This window comes from Opisthocomus hoazin, chromosome 3, assembly GCF_030867145.1.
Source record: "Opisthocomus hoazin isolate bOpiHoa1 chromosome 3, bOpiHoa1.hap1, whole genome shotgun sequence".
Classification (NCBI taxonomy): domain Eukaryota; kingdom Metazoa; phylum Chordata; class Aves; order Opisthocomiformes; family Opisthocomidae; genus Opisthocomus; species Opisthocomus hoazin.
In genome coordinates, this window is record NC_134416.1 from 14,209,172 (window position 1) to 14,228,802 (window position 19,631).

General features: G+C 47.1%; 2 protein-coding genes and 1 long non-coding RNA gene across 5 annotated transcripts in view; 2 read left to right on the forward strand and 1 right to left on the reverse strand.

Annotated features, from left to right (window-relative positions):
- The window catches only part of ANXA13 (annexin A13), a 27,522-nt gene extending 23,436 nt beyond the window's left edge, over nucleotides 1-4,086 (forward strand). Inside the window, exons 9-11 of one of the 2 annotated variants that reach the window (XM_009935720.2) lie at nucleotides 1,552-1,627; nucleotides 2,446-2,558; nucleotides 3,769-4,086. In XM_009935720.2, coding sequence (XP_009934022.1) covers nucleotides 1,552-1,627; nucleotides 2,446-2,558; nucleotides 3,769-3,888 — 309 coding nt within the window. In that variant the 3' untranslated portion in view covers nucleotides 3,889-4,086. Of the gene's footprint in view, nucleotides 1-1,551; nucleotides 1,628-2,445; nucleotides 2,955-3,768 lie in introns of those variants that run through there. The other variant, XM_075415596.1, reaches the window with a different exon arrangement.
- LOC142360818 (uncharacterized) lies at nucleotides 2,509-9,042 on the reverse strand. Of its 2 annotated transcripts, XR_012763377.1 has the most exons (5): nucleotides 8,971-9,042; nucleotides 8,284-8,512; nucleotides 5,365-5,487; nucleotides 3,590-3,774; nucleotides 2,509-2,596 (listed from the first exon to the last, which is right to left on the reverse strand). It is a non-coding gene; the product is annotated as an uncharacterized LOC142360818 (long non-coding RNA). The 2 variants fall into 2 exon arrangements; XR_012763378.1 differs by lacking the exon at nucleotides 5,365-5,487.
- Nucleotides 9,043-11,048: 2,006 nt separating this feature from the next.
- KLHL38 (kelch like family member 38) lies at nucleotides 11,049-18,781 on the forward strand. Its single transcript, XM_009935722.2, has 4 exons — nucleotides 11,049-11,215; nucleotides 11,762-13,237; nucleotides 14,672-14,777; nucleotides 16,984-18,781. The coding sequence occupies exons 2-4, from the start codon at nucleotides 11,888-11,890 to the stop codon at nucleotides 17,268-17,270; spliced, it is 1,743 nt and encodes a 580-aa protein (XP_009934024.1). The 5' UTR covers nucleotides 11,049-11,215; nucleotides 11,762-11,887; the 3' UTR covers nucleotides 17,271-18,781.
- The last annotated feature ends 850 nt before the right edge of the window (nucleotides 18,782-19,631 follow it).

Here is a 19,631-nt window from a genome sequence, read left to right on the forward strand (position 1 = left end):
CTAGTCTTTTCCTCTTCTTCTCCAAAGCAGAGCCTGGCAAGGTGTCTCCTCCCGATGGCCTTATTTCACACGCTCATATTGGCTGGGCAGAGGCGCATCTCCAGCCTCTTCGTCTCTGTCCAAGCTGGGGGTGACAGCTTGTGCAGGTACTTTGCTGCACTCTCCTCTGTCTCCAAACATAAGGCAAGGTAGGCAGCAGGATCCCAGCTGTCTGGTACTTCTAGCTGTGTCACCCACCAGGCATATTTTACTCGTGCCTGGGCCTGGGGCTGACTGCCACTGAGACCTCTCACCTGGAAAAGGCCTGAGAAAGTCAAAGCAATGGGAGGTTCAAGGTCCTTTTCCTGACAGTGAGGTGGAAGCTCAGCAGAGACATTTATTATCAGGAGAGAGTCCCCCCTCCAGCCTCTGGCTCATAGCCCTCAGCTTCCCTAGGATGACTCTGAGTTCATCAGAAATCTGTAACCCTAGGCACTGAAGTCAAGGCCATATTTCAGTGTCAGCACAATAAGCAACCCATAGTTGGAAAAATGTTTGCAGCTTAATCCAAGTTTTGGTTTGTTGCTGGCAGGAGAACAAAACCAGCCACTAACTGATACTCTCTCCCTCAGAGCGGCCCAAACCCTGGGGGTTCAGTGAAGTACTCTGATAGCCAAGCTACCTTGGCTTTTTGATTCCTAAAGCCAAGCAGATCAGGTTGCCCAAAACGATCGACCACATCCTGCTTGGCTGTATTTGAAGTAGCAGTGGGCCAAGATTAGAGCCATGCAAACATCAGTCCTTCTCTGCATTTGGAACAATAAATAGGGCCAGATCTAAGCCAGGTTGAGGTCTTGCAGAACTTAAGCCATATCCTCAGGAGGTACCCCTTCCTGCCTTGTACCTGTGCTTTCCCAGCTCTGACCTGAAAGTCCACTAGAGTCTTGAACCATGCAGGGCCATCCTGATAGGCAATGCAGAGCAAAGTAAAAGGCTTTGATGTTCAAGGAGTTCAGAAAAGTCAGGATAAACTCCGTTTTCAAGAGTCAGTCTGGTTTTCCCCTTTCTTACAGAATAATACAAAATCTTGGGAACAACTGCAGTGCTTGTAAACTTTCCCTGGGAAGCCAAAGACAACAAGTAACAAAATTTCATACAGGTGGTAAAGCTCCAAACATTATCTTATTTGTATAGGAGCTACCCAGAGCCTATGATAGAGGGGTTAGAGGAAGCTCAAATGGCTTCTCCTGACTAGAGGTCACTCAAGAAGAAGCTGAAGCTTCTCTGTCCTAGAAGCCCTCAGTTATGTGCAACTGCTTGATTTAAGTTGTCCGTCTGTTAACCATTGTGCCTTACCTGGCCACACAGACCTTCTTCTCTCGGTGCCAGTGGATCTATGAGCGCTTACACCAGAAGAGAACTTCATTTGCCCTGGAATTACTCCCTTGGAAAGGCTCTACAGGATCTGAATTGGCCTTTTGTCATTGGATCCTAGATCTGATGCTGGTTTTAGGGCGGTGGGATGACATTACAGACAGCGGCTCTGATGGCTGCTTTTTGTTGTCCTTGTAGGTGTGTGGGAAGGACATAGAAGAATCCATTAAAAGTGAAACATCTGGAGACCTGGAGAAGGCTTATCTCACTCTTGGTAAAAAAATACAAAAGAGCTTTCTTTTCTAGTTCTTGCCATCTTCTGACATTAGTTGTTGGGGTCTGTGTACAGCCTAGCGGCAGCCATCAAAATAGCCCTAAACTGAGCTGACATTTGCCAGGAAAAGAAGAGCCAGTTTTCAGTAGTGAATTGGACCCCTTCGTTTTAGACATAAAACTTTCTGGACACGGTTCCTTTCCGCACAGCTGAATTATTTGTCCTCTAACACAGGATGGCCACCTCCAAGCTGCCCCTAAGGCCATGGCTGTTGATAGCTGTCAATGGATGCCTGGGAATCATTGGAAGTGTGCCAGCCAGCCACCACAAAGATGTAGGGGGTCCTCGACAGCAGTTTAGCACTGGGGATGACTGTGACCAGTAGTTAAGCCTGTGCCCTGGCTCTGGTTATCTTAGTGGTATTGCTGTTATCCATCTGGATCTGGGCTCTCCCAAATCTTGCCCCTGTGAGCTGTGGAGTGAGCAACTACCCCAAGAATAAATGGGCAAGAGGAACTCTAGAAGGGCAAATGGTTGTTCTCATTCATTTAGTTTTCACTGTGGAATGGCAGAGTACGAGTAGTGTTGATCATTTCACTGTGCAACATGCTTTCCCCGTGGAGAGATGTATGCCCCCATTCAGCCTCCAAGCCTTCTCTTTGCGTACGGATAGGGGACCAGTCACCAAACAAAAGCCCTACCAGCTCGTATGTCTGAGAGTTTCCTTTATTTCTTCCTTATTCATTTCCTTCTCATTGAAGTTGTATCGCAACCTGTAAATATACAAGTATAATGAAGCCTCTTACTGCTTTCTCTAGTCAGGTGTGCCAAAGACTGCCCAGGTTACTTCGCTACACTTCTGCACAAGTCGATGAAAGGAGTCGGGACTGATGAAGAGACTTTGATTCGCATCCTTGTGACCAGGGCCGAGGTAGGGTACTCTGCGACCTGTAACACCTCACATCAGCTCTGGGAGAAATACAAACGTGGAGGGTACAGAGTGAGTCCTGTTAGATCATGTGCTCAGTCAACCCATTTCATCCCGATGACATCAGTGGTCACACTCTGCCTTTGTACCCAGGAAACTCTAATTTTGATATTGCATCTATTTCTGTTTTCAGAAGAACTAAACCAGAAAGCATGCAGGCAATTTCAAGCAGAGTCAACTGTACCTGGTTAAAATTAACCCATGGGGAGGTGTGGCCCCAGTAGGATGTGTAAAAGTAAATTCCTAGTTAAGTAACGATAAAGCAGCAGTTCCCAAATTGAGAATTGCTTATAAACATATGGTGCCAATTCTCTCTGATCCCAGCTGGGAAAAACAGATGGGGAGGAGGGAATTAAAATAAAGAGCCAAAGGAGATAATTGTCATTTTATAAAGCACAAAACTGCACGAGACATTTGAGATCTTAAACACAGTCTTTAAGTCTTCCTTCCTTCTAAGCTGTGTAGGTTGTAAAACCCAGGGCTGTTGCAGTCTTGACGTAGAGGAGGAGTCGTTCACAGGGACATGGAGAGCATATTTCTCAATGATTGGCAGTGTGAGAAATTAGGCTCCAGGGTAGCCTCTGTTAAGACATGGTCCAATAATGATAACATTTAAAGCCTGCAGTAATAAAGATCAGACTCATGCCATGGGTGCCTTTTCACAGCAAAGCTCCAGACACGGCATTTAATTCTCCCCCCATAGTAAGCAGAAAATTACTTCTGTGGATGGAACAAAACTCGCTTTTAGCTGTACTCCTGGAAGTGCCTCTTTCCCTGCTCGCTACCATGGGGAGGCCTCAGGAGCTTGCCGCGACGACCTATGCAAGTTTGTCCGGTACCAAGGCTGTGCCCACATGGCACTGCTGTGTGCCAGGCAGAGATGCCCCCAGCCGCCCCAGCATGGCTCTCCACACAGGCCCCTACCCCTCTTTGCAGCTAGCGTCCCCTCGCCACCTCATATGACACGGGCTTACCTCAAACCCAAATGTTGAGCTGAAAGTCCTCCAAGATTTTTAGACCTCCTGCTTTCTCCACTCCTCCTCCCACTGGGTGCAATGGATGTTGGATCAGACCCCAGGGGTCCTGGTGGGAGCAGGGCATATTACTCAGAGAACGTCCCACTCTTCTAAAGAGGCTTTTGGTGTCTCCTCAGAGCGACCTGCCAGCAATAAAGGAGAAGTTCCAGCAAATGTACAAGAAGTCGTTAGCTGAAGCTGTCCGATCTGATACATCTGGGGACTTCAGAAAGTTACTGCTGGCTCTTTTGCACTAAAAAGCCATGAAGAACGAAGAGGCATGCTGAGCAGCCATCTCTTGGTTAGTTTCCAAAATAGCATCCAAAAAATGTGGCATTAGCACAAAGAAAAATATCCAATTTATTTTCTTTCCAGCTGGGAAATGTGTTGCCAAGTAGTGCTGGACATGAGGTTTATGTTATGGCTATCTCGCCAAATGTCCTTAAGCAATAAAGACACGATAAAAAAACAATCTAAATTGACCTCTTTGTGTTTGCATATGTGGAGGAATCTTCTGTCATTGTTGCTTCTGGGTAGCTTTTCTGCCTTTCTCTGGTTCTGAAGATTATCCCTGTTCTTTCCCCAATTTGACGGGTGCCATGTCATGCCATTACAGTTGTGCGAAGAGAAAACGGATAGCTATTTCTTCTCAGCCCATTATCACAGCTCTTTAAACAACCTGAGGACTGTGAATTAATGATTTATGTCAGACCTTGACAAAATCCTGCTATCAGCGGGAAAGGTTGGAGTGGTTTCTCTGTCTGTGAGCTGCCCTCTCGGCATAGTCACCTCCTAAGTTGTCCCATGAAGGAGATAAGGACTTGCAGTCCTATTCGGCACCACCTCCTGGGACACAGTGCAGGAGAATAGCTGGGGAAGACATGGGGCTTTGTGAGGTGGATCTGTCAGGCAGGGAAATGCTGTTACCACAGAGGCAGACATGGGCCTTGGGACAGTTGCATGGTGTCCATCCTTGGAGGTTTCCAAGATCTGGCTGGATAAAACCCTGATCAACCTGGTCTGATCTCATGGCTCACTCTGCTTTGAGCAGGAGGATGAACTAGAGACCACCGGAGCTCCCTTCCTCCTTGAATTATCCTAAAATCCTATAATCGTATGAGAGAAGATGTAGATGAAAAATAATATGGCAGGGCCTGACAAATAAGAAGAGACAGAGAAGAGTCGGGGTCAAGGAGATGGGCTTGTGGACACTGTGTCTGGTCCCTTCCCCCTTTTGAGTGTACCGCTCTGCAAGGGGAAGGGTCTTTCAGTCTTGAATCCTCTGAGGTATGATGGCTGAGGGTGTCTAATTCCCATTGAAAACAGTATTTCTGAAGCACTGGACCTGTTTCTGCCTGGTTCTATCAATGTCACAACAGCACTACCTGGCCATCTAGTTATAGTCTCTAAAGATAAGGCAAAATAAATGGGAGATGGGAAAGAGGGAGGGCTTTTAAGAAGGATGATCTGTGTGCCACACAGGTGTAACAAGATGTTCCGTCAGTTTAGAGGCCTGATCCCCCTTTGGTAACATTTCTAGCAACCTGAATATATCAGAGGCAGACCCTGAACCTGCAATGAACCGTATAATTCCGGATTTTACTTTATCAAAGGCACTTTAATGTTCAGACCCAGAAAGAGCGGGGCAGTGCAGGATCTGCGTATCTCCTTGTTGCTGTTGCCATGGGGCTCTTGTAACCAGAGACTATAGAAAGGATAGAGGAATGATCTACTTAGGTGTCCAGTGTTCTGATGACATTTTATCCTCCAGAGGTCACACTGTGTGTTCAGTCCAAGATAAGCTGGCAGGTACCCGTTCTCAAATGATGTAGTCTGAAGAAAAAGCCAGTGGGTGTCTGAAATGCACACGAAGGAGCTGGTTTAGGCAAAGGATTTGTTTTAAAATATTCCAACAAGAGTGCCCAAAGCTATATGAGTTGTTTCTGTGAAACCTCTAGAAGCTCAGCACACTTTAAACCCAGCTATGTCCTTATTTAATGTGAAGAGCATAACTTTGGCAGCCAGATTTATTTTTGCCTGAAGACTGTTTTAATTAACACTAGTAGGTCATTCTGACTAAAGAAGGAAGAGTACAATTGCTTTCATCTTAATCTTTCTCTCTTTAATTAGAGATTGGCCTGAAACCAAGCCAGGAGCCCACACATCTTCACACCCACACATACTGGGCCAAAGTCATTATTGAATTACATGCTATATCTCTCTCTCCGTACACAATACATACGATGATGGCAGTGACACTTGTGAAGTTGCTCAGTGTCTCCAATCTGTAAGAGTAAATCTTGTCCCTATGCCTCTATAACAAAAGTTTAGGTCAGGGGTTCGAAATTTGCGTTCAAATTTCAAGACCAGTGTCTACAGATGTAGTCTGTTACCCCGCCTACAAAATCAGAACCAAACCCAGATTCAATCAAGTCTTAAACTAAGGCTTAGTTCAGAATTAAGTATCATACCAATGTGAACAACAGCTGTGGTGATAAGGCACTTGGGGAAATCATGTTTGCTGAGAAAATGAGTAATGCATAGTTACAAAGGAATGAGAGAGAAGGATCATAAGGGTATCTGGACTTAAAGAATAGGAAGAAGACCAGATAGTTGCCAACAAGTAGCAGCAGAAGGAAGTTAGCAGACTTCTCTGTGGGCAAGAGGCAGCATTCACAAGTTGAAATGAAGGAAATTCCTGTCAGACATATGAAAAAAATCTTCACCAGGAGAGTGGTTCAGGACTGGAGCAGGTTGTCCAGAGAGGCTGTGAAATCTCCATCTTTCAACATTTCAAAAATACAGCTGGACAAGTTCCTGAGCAGCCTGATCTAACTCTGCTGTGAGCAGGAAGTTGCACAAGATGAGCTCCCAGGAGCTCCCCAGCACAATCTTCCCATAACTCTAGGGGATATGTTTGTGAGCAGGAGACCAAACCTGGCAGTGCTGTGTGGAATAGTCATTGTATTTCTCTTGCCTGAAGTAATACGAAGGACTTAATCTTATTGTCATGTACAATTGTCCATCAACTCTCTATATTCATACCGGATTCTGTTTACTTTTCAATGTCTTCTCCCCTACTTGCTACCTTGGGGAGTTTCATTGCCTTCAGTGAATCTGAAATGTCAAACCAGGAAGCTAGAGGATGGGATCAAAGGGCTGTTTTCTCAATCCTGTGAAGCGAACAGTAGATCCACACTGGGCTTCGGCTAAGCACGGACAGGACTCAAAGAGGCTGCTTCAGTGGGGAGTGTCAGGATGAGTCCAAAACCAGGTGCTGGATATGGGGAGACATTTCCTTCACAGGTCTGGCCCAGACGTCACATGTGAAGGAATTACATCTCCTGGTGGTATGACCAGCTGGGTCAGATGCAAACATACGTGTTGAGTAGAAAGGTCCCTATCCATGCTATCTCTTGACAGTAATTTGCTAGTATAGCCATACCTTTGCTCTTTCAAAGCACATATTCATTAGATAGGTCTACATGCATATGTAAATATGCATTACTTTAATAATTCCCCAACACTTTTGTCTTCCTTTCTGCTCCCATATTTCTCTCCCCTCCAGCTTATAATAAACAAAATGGTGTCAGGTGCCCATCTTACCCTGGTCAGGACCTACTGACCAATCTCCACACTGCCAGGGCACGCGGCATCCCAGGCAATGCTGGCTGCTCTCCCAGCCTGGGCTGAAGGCTGTCACCCAGCCAGCCACCACTACTGCTTGGGGCATCTTCCCACCCTCTCCAGCTCATGACCTCTGATGAATTATGATCCCTGTAATTGTCTCCTTTTACCATGAGGAATGTTAATCCTGGGGTTTGTTGCCTCTCCCAGTTTTATAAAGACCATCATAAGGAATTTTTTTTTTTTTGTCTCCCTGTCTATTTAGACTGCAAATCTGTGGAAAGGGATGATCTCTTTCTTGATAACTATGTGGGCTGGTAGTCATCGGGGCGGTGCACCTAATACTGAATGAGCTCAGTGAAGTCTCTGCCTTGAACAGTCTTTTTTCCTTATCCATATTTGTTCATTTTCACCTGAATTGTAATAGGATCAGTGTATGAGTTTCAGAAGTTGTCTAACCACCAATCTCCTCTGTGCACCTGTCTGCTGGCCGATTAGATTACAGCTTTTTTCCACTCTGTTGCTTAGTGCATGGTAATAGACATTTCATCATCCCATTACATTAAAACATAAGAAGAGCTGCTCTGGGTCAGATCAAAGGTTCAGCCATTCTAATTCCAAAACTGAGCAATCCCAAACACTTAAGGAGAGAGAGCAGAAGGAGTAGGGTGACTACACAGCATTGCAGCAAAATGGTCATTCTTTGGTAGACGTCTCTGTTTTCTAGGAACTGGCCATTGATGGAGTTCATGCAGCAGCCATTGCAGAGGGTTGCTGTTTTTAACAGCCCCCAATGGCTCCAGCCTCTCTCAAGGACTATGGGGGACCTGCAGCATCACGTCCCCCAGTGCTGCTGGGTCACATAACCTCCGAACGAGCCCACATTCCCACTTGCACATGGTGTTCAGGCCAGCTTATTATTCGTGCAACATCCTCGTCTTGTGGTTAACGCAGTATCCTGTCCTCCCAAAAAAGACGACTCAAGGCCTGGTTCGGTCAATAGCATGCCAGCCTAGGAAACTCACCTCAAGAACTCATTCAGAAATAGACTTTCTCAGGCAAGTTACGCTGTCCCACAGAAGAAACAGCTCTTCCCACTCACCAGGGCTCATGCTGCTGCAGGAAGGGCTGTATAGGACATAATGTTCTGGGATATGCCATGAAAAATGATTTCTAGTTTATTTATAAAGGCAATCCTAACTAAGCAGTGCTGATGTGCCCACTTGGTTGGAGATGTGTCTGAAACCGTAATCTCTGGGAAAGAAAGAAGACAGAGCTGTAAAGCAGGCAGCAGGAACTTCATTGCTCGGGAGCCTTGGCCCCAAATTGGCAGGGACCTGTGTGGGGACTCAGCAGGGAGCAGCAACCCCCCCGAGAGCAGTAAGCTATTTAAACAGCACACGCTGTACTCTTGGTTAGCAGGAGTTTGCATAACCATGCAAAGCCCTCGAGCCTGGGAGCTTCTAAATAAATGCCACATTTATCAGTATCTAAAGCAGAAGAACATCCCACCTACCCTTCCCCGACCCCATAAAACAATGTCATTAGTAAAGTCAGATAGCATCATTTGTTTCTTTAAGGGTTAAAAAAATAATCCACAGCCACTGCCAGGAAGAGGCAGAACTAAACAGGCAGCGAAGAGTTAGAGGCAGAACGGAGATATAAAGCTAAATCAATCATCAAAACGGACCACAGCGAGAGCATATACGTACAGAACAAGAAAGAAAGCGAGAGGGCGTTTTGTTTGGGTAGCTAATGTTCTCTGGACGAGGAGAGAGAAATTCTCCTTTGGGTTTTTAATGCCACTCTAAATATTTATAGCAAGATCATGGCCAGCTGGTGAGGCAGTGGCGACGGGGAGTAGGGAGGGGAGGGCGCATTTTCCCTCGTGCCCCAACATCATCCTCCGGGTCATCTCTTTACTCCAGGAGGGGGAAAAGGCTGTACATTGCCATGTTTACCCTCAAAGTGACTCCTCCGCAGGAGTCAAGCCCGGTGGCTCCTGCCCTTCCCCTCCCTCACCTCGCCTGGCCGTTCACACACACGTGTACACGCACACGCACAGATTGTGCAGGAAGGGAAGATGCTGCGGCTTCCAGAAAGCTATGCCAGCCCGACTCCACCCTGTCTTTAACATGGGTCTGGGCCTTCAGGGTTTTGTCTAGCCTTCAGGCATTTCACCATGTTGTTATGCTGCATCGAAAAGTCTCTGGGAAAGGCCACGTACGGCATGACCCGTGATGCAAAGCTGCTGTTTTTAGAGGGACAGGCTGCCCCCATCCCTGCAGTCTGCTGGGTCACGGAGGCAGGAACATATGGAGGACCACAAACATTAGCACGGCACAGGAGCTGACATAAGGGAACTGTGGATCCCAATGATTTTCGCTCATCTGCCTCGCTGTGACTAGGTGCAGACGTGACCCACCTGTGAGCATTGGCTTTGAAAATATGAAAAGAAGTTTTGCTTTAACCTTGTGTTTCCCTGTGGTAGCGATGCTTTAGAAATGACATTTTGGACTGAATCTCATCCCAGAACAAGGGGAAGAATTTCAGCACAGATGAGGGGCCCAATTCAGTTACCCAGGCATGGGCAGCTGATGCCTTTTTTTTTGAAACACCCAGGAAAGTGGCACAGAGCTGAAACACATCATGCTGGACCTGCTGGAGACCCCAGCCGGGGACCAGCTGGGGCTGTGGAGGATCCTCCACTGGCACAAGGTGCTCAACTGATTCCAGCCCTGGGGAAGGGTTTCTTTGCAGATACCATGGGAGTGTTAAACATGGACACCTACATGTGATTGAGGCAGCTGAGCACCCATGGAGACTTAGCAGTGCCTGGAGGACTGTTCACCTGCCCAAATATAGGTGGTACTTACCGGTGACCTGAATAACTCAGCAGATTCAGCTGTACTGACTAGACCTCACTGGCTGCAAAAGGAGCTCAGACACCTTGTTCACGTGCAGGCATCTGCAGCTAGAAACCCCATCGAGGCATCTGCCCCAGGGAGCCGAGTGCCACCCTGGGACCTGCCACCCTGGGACCATGGTTTCCAGCTTGCTGGACTCACTGCAGCAACCCACTCCAGTCCTCCCACCCGTAACGCTGAGCTTCCTCAAGCCACCTGCTTGAGAAGATCTTTGCTAAGGGTTTCAGGGAGCTGAGGTATTTACGCAAATGGCCACAACCTGGTTATTTTCTATATGAAATATCAAGTGGCATCACAAAGATAAATTGCTCCAAGAGTGAATTTTGTCCTCTACTTGGCGGAGGCAGCCAGGCTTTCCCTGCCCACCTTGGTACAGCCCTGGGCGCGGGGGCCCCGCTGCATCAGCATCTCCCACCAGACTGCAACGGGCCAATGCTCCCCTGATCTCTCCATAAGGTGGAGACACGGACCATCCCACCAGGGTCCCTGGAAGCCCTTCACTCTCCCTCTTCTTCCATGGAAGCACGGTGACAATGCATTACCTAGCACGAGGCGTTGCAGACTGTTTACAGGCTTCTAGAGTTCCCAGGCACTTTAGGACAGGGTCCTGCCGCTATTTCCAAACAGACGGCCAGGACTTTTATAAGTGAACTTTCCTCTCCGCGTCTATTTATTATATGTAAACATTTGCCAGAAAAACACCACTCGGGCATGCTCAGTACTGGCCAGGTCATTGCAAAAGGCAACGGCGGCGTCACATGTGATAACAGCGAGCAGCCCGCGTGCGCCTATTCTTAGCGCTGGAATGTATACAGTGCCCCTCCGCCTCGCCGCTCCTGCGCACAGCTCCCGAGAGCGGCAAAAGTGACTGCAGAATAAACACGGCCAGAAATCACCCTCTATGAATCACTTACCTACTGAAAGAAACGTCCTGTGGGTTTATAGGTTTTTATCCAGGCTCTAGCTATGGAAAATCTCAGCAGAGAATAAACGGCAGAGAGTAAGTGAATGCAGTGACGGACAACAGAAGGTAAATTTTTCTACCCTACCGTTTCACTGCAGGTCGAGCAGTTAGCCATGACAATATTCATCATATTGTTCTGCCTGGCACTTAATTTAGTCATTGTGTGTCTGATTAACATAAAAAAAACCCCACAGCTAAGCAGAGTTAATAAATAACCGTTTTAATGCAGATTCCCAGTCTCTAGCGTTTCGTTTGCCCTGCTGCAGAGTTCAGCTCTGCCAGATTTACATTCTTTGGGAGTGACTAACTCTAGGGGAAAGAGGCGCAAGCTACTAAACTGCTAATACTTTAAAATAGTGAATAAATGTCTAAGCACATTTATTCAACGTGATTAAAAGGAACAAACCAATCGCTTCAGTCATCCAGCTTTCATCCCAAATCAGTGAGATAACTTCAGTGCTTTTGCTTCTTGCCAGGGACACAGGCAGTGCTGACCTCAGAGCTGCAACCTATCTGATAACTTTATGAAAATTTTAGAGTCTTAGCGACCTTTTAGCTTCTTTATTATTTTCCCACTGTGCTTAATCCATGTTCCATTTTTATGCGTAACAGTGAACGGATATTTAGAGCAACATCAAAGCCCCGATTTGTTCCCTTGGAGCTGGATATTTCAATAAAAGCTGCGAAGAATTTGGGTTTTCCCACCAAGTCCAGAATTCATCTCTCTCCTATTTTGCTATGGAGGACGGATCCACTGAGGAGTTTCTCTTCAAAGACCATGACTTCTCCTCCGAACTGCTGAGGCAGCTGAATTCTCTGCGGCAGAGCAGGATGCTGACTGATGTTACCCTCTGCTCCGGGGCCTTCGAAATCCCCTGCCACCGAAACGTGCTGGCTTCCAGCAGTCCGTACTTCAAGGCGATGTTCTGTAACGACTTCAGAGAGAGTCGCCAGGCTAAAGTCACCCTGAAGGGCATCGAGGCCGAGATTTTGGATCAGATTATCCTTTATGTTTACACAGGGGAGATTCTTATATCCTCTGAGAATGTCCTGTGCCTGTTGGAGGCGGCCTCCATCCTGCAGTACGCTAAGCTGTTTGAGGCCTGTTCTTCCTACCTCCAAGACAAGCTGACTCCTGACAACTGTCTGAGCATGGTCAGACTGGCAAAAGTGTTGAACTGCCAAAGCCTGAATAAGAAAGCCAAGGCTATGGCTTTGAAATGCTTTCCTGAGGTGGCCTCTTCTGACGACCTGAAGGACCTTTGTCCCTTGGAGCTAATAGATTACCTTGGGGATGATGAGCTCTGTGGAGAGGAGGAGCAGGTCTTTGAGACACTGATGGTCTGGATCCGGCATGACCTCCAGGCAAGACAAGGCTACATCCAAGAGTTGTTCAAGAAGGTTCGGCTTCAGTACGTCCATCCAACTTTCCTCTTCCACTTCATTGCCAATGACTCCCTCGTTCAGTCCTCACCCACTTGCAGGAGCATCCTTGAGTCAACCCGGAGACACTTGTTTTCTTTGTATAGCACCAACGCGCCTGACATCAAGCCCATGCTTCATGTTCCTCGCAGGTACTCCAACCAAGAGTTCCTCATCATCATTGGTGGCAGGAAGGACAGCCAGCAGACAACAAGGGATGTCCTGCTCTATGATGACAAGACGAGCCAATGGCTAAGCCTGGCCAAACTTCCCATGCGCCTCTACAAAGCCTCTGCAGTGAGCTTACACAGCAATATTTATGTGCTTGGAGGGATGCCTGTTAGCAATAGGAAAAGCCCGGTCAGTGATAATATTTACATTTACTCCCTCAAACTCAATCAGTGGAGGCTGGCTGAGCACATGTTAGTTCCACGCTACTCCCACAGAAGCTTGGCATATAAAAATTATATTTTATCATTCGGTGGAATTGGAGAAAACCAGGAAATCCTGAATTCAGTGGAAAGATATGATAGCGTCTACAACACCTGTGAGAGCATGGCAAATATGCCTGTTGCTGTCCTTCACCCTGCTATTGCTGCCAAAGATCAGAGGGTCTACCTCTTTGGGGGAGAAGACATTATGCAAAACCCTGTCCGGCTGATCCAGGTAATGGTCAGTCCTGCTTGTCATAGGCAGTTTCATCGAAGGTATTCAGCAGATTATCACCCTCCTGAGGAAATCAAACTCTCTAAAAAACTTTATTGTGAGCTGCAGCAAGAGGCAGGAAGGGTTGACACATGGCTTCAGGGAAGTCTTGTCTGCAAGGAGCATTGCAACTCTTTCATTTTCCTCTTTGAGTATTTTTCAGGCACAAGCCCCGAGGTACCTCTTTGGGTGTCAGTCAGCTCTGCTGCTGGTGGGCACTGGGGCCAGGGCTGTTGCAGGTGATGTGATGGCAGGCAGCGGCTGACCCCCCTACCTGGCCTCATGCCTGTAGCCAATCTCACGGAAATCTGTGCTTTCCACTTGGCGGCTGAGCTGGGGTCTCGGCCGCGCACCTGCTCACTCGCAGCGAAAGCAAAGATTTGCAATCATTAGAGCGATTAGATTCCCACTCATCAAAGGGCCAGGACTTAAACTGACAATTATTTCGTATAAACAGTTGTGTTAAATATGTGGCTCCTGCCACATGTTGCTGGCTTTCTGCATGCTTTCAGGGGTTACGCTCTATTAGGAGGAAAAAATACATGAAATCCTTTCTTATCTGATTTGATGCTTTAGCAAAATTGTAGTGTTACTTTCCTCGTGAGTGTTTTTCACTAGTTTAGGTGTTTTAACAAAGAAGGCTCATTAAAGGCTACTATAGCAGCCAGCACATGAGCAATACTTCTTGACGGTGATAACACTACTTGATTATCGAGGGAAGGAAATGTATTTATCAGTTAGTGGGGAGATGTCCTGGAGATATTTGGTATATTAAGAAGCGGATGACATGATGTAAAAGTTTGCATCACCCAAATACAGATGACTGAATGATCCCCATCTGGAAACAGCTCTTTTTCTCACAGAAATTGATGACTTAGATACAACTCTACGTCCCATCAAGAAGTCCCTTTGCATGTCTGAGTGCATACCAGCCACCAGCTCAAATATAGCAGCTGGGCAAACACAGTGGCTGCCAGCAGAGCTGGTGAAGTTGAGGTTTTTTTGCCCAGGAAATTGCTAAGGCTAAGGCAGGAATAGACAGAATAACAGGAAAATGAAATGAAATGGCTTGCGCCTTGGGAGAGCGTTATCCAAGAGTTACAGCAATTTAATGGCCGTGCAAAGATTTACAGCCGAGAAGCTTGCACATGGCAGATACACTCTGCCTTAGTGCATGTGCTAGCATCTCCTGAGCAGACAAGCCTGGATGACTAGAACGCTTTCCAAGGGGACATATTAGGAAAAAAAGTGGGTAAGCCCTCGTATTTCCAGCAGCTCAAGCCAGTGGACTGTATTCACTAGGACAAAATAAAAAACAGAAGTTTCTCTGTAATTACAATTGCCAGTTAAAATGCAACATAAACAGCTGCATGTGTATCTTTATTTATCTGTCAGGTTTACCATGTCTCCAGGAATATGTGGTTTCGGATGGAGACCAGAGTGGTGAAGAATGTCTGTGCACCAGCTGTCGTGATTGGAGACCAGATTATCATCGTAGGTGGTAAGGGCTCTGTTTCACTCTCCCTCCTACCTCCTCCTGCCCAGCTCCTACGGGATTTTAAAGCCTTCCTGCTTGGGATGCTCCCTCAAAAAGTACATGGAGGTTGGGAAGGAAAGTAGGACTGTGTCCACCCTCCATACACAGGGGGTTTAATGGCCATGGAAGTGGGGACAAGTTCTCCACGAGGCACCTTCTTACTCCAAGTAGCAGGACCTGGGTGGAGGGAAACTGGGGAAGAGCCAATGCAAGCTACTGTTGTGCAGAAGAAAGGAGGAAGCCAAGGGCATGGGGTCCTGCTCCTCCCCTGCTGACTCACAGCCTGGCCCTTCCCGACTGCTCTTCTTGGCAGGGTGGAGAGCACGATTGTCACAAGACCACGCATGGACTGCTGGGATGGGTGGGCTACAGGGCTATGAGGGGTCGATCGGTCCTGTAGCTGACTCCTGGGGGTAACTGTGAAATGTACGGTGAGGGGCATGAAACACTTGGAGAGGGGAAACTTCTCAGTGTCTTTTTCAACCTGAGGATCAGCCTCTGCCCATCGCACTTGCATGGATCACGTCACTGGTAGTTTGGCAATTTGCAGTCCTTAATGCAGCTCCCCTGACCACAGGCTGGCACGAGGAAGCATGTGTTGTTAGATTATTTAAGGGAAAATGAGACATAGGGAAGCTTTAGCAGAGCAGAGGACTGAACCCAGATCACACAGGACTCAAATATGGCATCATCTCTCAGCGGGAGGCCACTGCTACCCTTTGCAGTGAGAATAGGGAAGAGCTCAGTCAAAACATACAAGACTGTCGGGCTCCTGTGTGGAAGATTACCCTGACCTCAGATCACAGTGCCCAAAATACAGTATTTTCAACTCTCTTATCTTCAGATGCATTAATCTGAAGGGCTTGTATTGACCCAAGTCTGCTGCTGCTGAGCTTAAGTTCTCAATTTGTTTTGTATTTGTCTAACAAAAGCCACAGAAATTCATGTTAAATTTAAATATCTTTCATTTTGCTTGAAAGCAGAGAAATTCACCATGGTCAGGTTTTATTTACCATCTCCCATGCCAAAATATTGGCCAAACACTCTTAGTTTATTAACAACAGTAAACCCCACAAAAATAACATTTTCTCTTAAAAATAGCTTTCATCACATTTCAGGTCTTCTTTGCATGACTGGTCACATCATAGCAAAGCAGAGTGGATTGGCCTCAAGCTGCATCAGGGGAGGTTTTGATTGGATATTAGGAAAAACTTCTTTACTGAAAGAGTGGTCAGGCATTGAAACAGGCTGCCCAGGGAGGTGGTGGAGTCACCATCCCTGGAGGTGTTCAAAAAACTTGTACATATTGCACTTCAGGACATGGTTTAGAATGCATGGTGGTAATGGGTTGATGGTTGGACTTGGTGATCTTGGAGGTCTTTTCCAACCTTTATGATTCTATGATTCTAAGACAGACTTTAATTTTTGTTAGGGAAAGTGGCTTCAAGGCCTGCAAAACATGGCCCAAAGCAGCTTGTTTGCCATGGGCAGTCTAGATTATCTACAGAGATACATGGACAACGTGCTGCTGGGTACCAAGCTTCCACACCTCTCTTGCTCCAGGGCAATGGCCCTGGCACCAGCGCTTATCTCCCACTAGATGAGAGGGTCCGTCACCACTCAGTGGAATTGCTGTCCAATGGGTCACTGGCATGGTGGCCAGCACAGACGTGACACCGAGGGCTTTGGGAGTGGAGCAAGCACCGGTAGCACTGTGCTGTTGTGTGCCCAGCTCTGTTCGTTAGACAGCTATGGCTCCAACCCACTGTTGCTCCATCCCCACGTGCCATTGGTTTCTGTATTTCCGAGTGAAGGAGTCAGTTGGGTGAAAATAAATACTTTGGGATGTTTGAAGGCACATGCAGAAAACCGCAAGCTCCAGCTGTGTTCCACAAGTTGTTTGCCTGATCTGTTGGGTTTTATGGTGCTCATCGAGTCTCGGCTGCCAAGGTGCTATGAGACAGGGTGAGGACAAACAGGAACAGAAGATAGAAAGATGGGCATTCTTGTGACACATCATCACTTCCCAGCTTAGATATCTTAATTCTGCTAAATTAGGTACCAGTATAATAGGTTTTATTGAAGACTGTCAGGAAATATATTATCATTCCTCTGCTGGCCATAAGCTCTAATTCCCATCTGTCTCTTCCACCTCTGGCTTTGCATTTAGGGTACACCCGGAGAATAATCGCTTATGATACAAAAGGCAACAAGTTTGTTAAATGTGCGGACATGAAGGACAGACGAATGCATCATGGGGCCACTGTCATCAAGAACAAGCTGTATGTCACAGGAGGACGATGTCTCACCGTGGACAATGTCATCGAAGACTTGGATTCCTTGGACTGCTATGATCCAGAGACTGACACATGGGCACCAAAGGGAAAACTGCCACACAAACTCTTTGACCATGGGTGCCTTACACTCCAGTGTGTCCCCTGTTCTAACCTTCTCTAAATGACCTTTGGTACTTCCCAGGACATATTGTGCTTTCCTTCGCAGAACAGACCCACCTGTGCAGAGAGCAGGGGAGTCCTCACAAAGTCCCACAAACTCCTGACCTGGAAGGCACCACTGGCGTTAGTCATTCCCCGAATGCTCTGCCAGAAAGGTCATGAGCTTTGTGCTCATGCCATTTTCACCTCACATTGCATGTGGTGCTGCAAAGCTCAGCCTGGACGCCTTACTGACAGCCTCAGCAGAAAAAGGGAAAAAGATACTGAGTAAGAACCTGGTGCAGGATTTGGCCTTGCACAGCCTTTAAAGCAAAAGGTGACTAGCAATGCTGGTATCTCCAGGGAAAGTAAGATCTGGGTAACCTGCATTTGTTAGCGTGCAAACTCAGCTGCATGTTGTGGCCCTTTGCTGCTCGGTGCTGACCAAGCTTGCCGTTTCGAGTGGTGGGAGCGTTTAGAATAGGAAGCCCCAAGCTCTAGTCTTGTAGCCACTCCAGCAGCAGCTGCCTGCGTTAGCTATGGTAGTCATCTCATACAAAATAAAACATTAATGTCCCTAACATCGAATTACAAATTAGCAAAAGGCTGATGGATCTGACCTCTCTCATAGCTACAAGGTGCAGATTTTGACTTTTCTGAGCTACCTCTCTTTCATGCTGCAGAGGAGATTTTTGCTCCGTCTGCTCTCCAAAGCATCAGGAGAAGAAGGAATGGAAATGAAGATTGTCTGCGTCCTCTTTTTCGAGAGATCATGTTTTGCAGTGAGCTTGCTTCTCCTTTTTCATTGGGGATAGCAGTGGGGTTGGTTAGGAAGCTTTTTGGCTGACGGAATTCCTGAAATCTGGAATAGCAGAGAAGACACATCAAGGAAAGAGGATGTAAAGGAGAAGAGGTGTTTGGGAGGAACACTTTCTTTTTTTTCCCTTTCTCCTCTCTCCAAACCACTGGAAAACAGCAATGAGAGAAAGCCAGTGACAGGAAACCAGCTTTCCAAGAAGGGCAAGTCTAAATCTGCCACTTGGCAAAGCAGCTCTGGCTCCACCAATATTTTTGTGGGGTTCTGCCACTAACTGCATATTTTAAAAGGGAGGGGATTAATCGTGGGATACTGAACAGGCTGTGAACTGCTGTCAGGTCATCAGGCTTGGTAGGATTGCTGAGATAGCAAGGAGCTTTAAAGATAGCACTGATGACCACCATCCAGAGAAAGGATGGCAGAAAAAACACCCCTGTTTGCTAATATCTTACAGAAAGTGGGTCTTTCCCAAGGGTACAGGGTAGCATGAGGAACCCATGCTCAACCCTCCTCTTCACAGAAGGCTGCACAGCCATGTGCTCACCACCACATTGCAGGGCACCAACTCCAGCCGCTAAGATCCCCTCCCATAAACCTGTACCTGGGAGCAGAAGGGCGAGATAAATAGTTAACGAAGTGGGGGGCCGGAAGGAAGAATTGCATATCAACTGCTGTTTTAAAAATGCAAAATAAAATGGTTATGATTGTTTGTATGAGCTTTGTGTTCAGGACTCTCCATTGTTCCCTCTGCATTGTTGATAAACGGAATTGTTTTTGTACCAGCAGTTTCTGCCAGGGTTTCCTTCTAAGGATCTGAGTAAACCTGCAAAAAATGAGTGGGAACCCAAACTCATCTCCCAGCTCGGAAGCATTTGGCTACGTTTCTCCTCTGTCTTTTGGTCTATATCATCATCTTCTCCCCATGCAAAGCAGGGCTAAATCACAGCACTTGCCAAATTGGACCAGAGCAGTGATTCATTCTGCTTCCTCGCAGGCCAGCCCCAGCTCTCTGGAGAAAGAAGCCTTGTCGTGGCCAATTATGGAAAGTCTGCCCCAGGGAGATGTTTATTCCTAATCCCGCAGTGCCGCCTTACCAAACTCCTTCCTGTTGTGACCCCACTCAGCTCCAAAACTCAAGGAGATGCCTGTTACTGCCATGCATTTTAGCTGACACGGATTCCTGCCAGGCTCGTGACTGTACCCAGAACCGAGGAAAAAAAGCTGACTTGGGGCCATAACCCCATGTTTCCAAACCGTTGCCACAGTCATTGGATTACGCTTGGAAGAAAACAGATTTTTTTAATTCCTGTGTCATATAACTGGTGATTTTCTCAGCATTCATGCAGGGACCAAATAGTATCTTGCACAGCTGTAGCTGGGCAGGAAAGGGGGATTACAAAGCAGAGGCACAGTCGCAGCAGCTTGGGGCACGGCATTCTTCACCCAGCCCTCAGGGAGCCCTCATGTCACCCCCATGTCCTTGGAGATGCCAAAAGCTGTGGCCAGCTCTGCTCTGGCTGCAACCCTGTGCTCCTTCCTTTCACAAACTCCTCACCTTATGCCCAT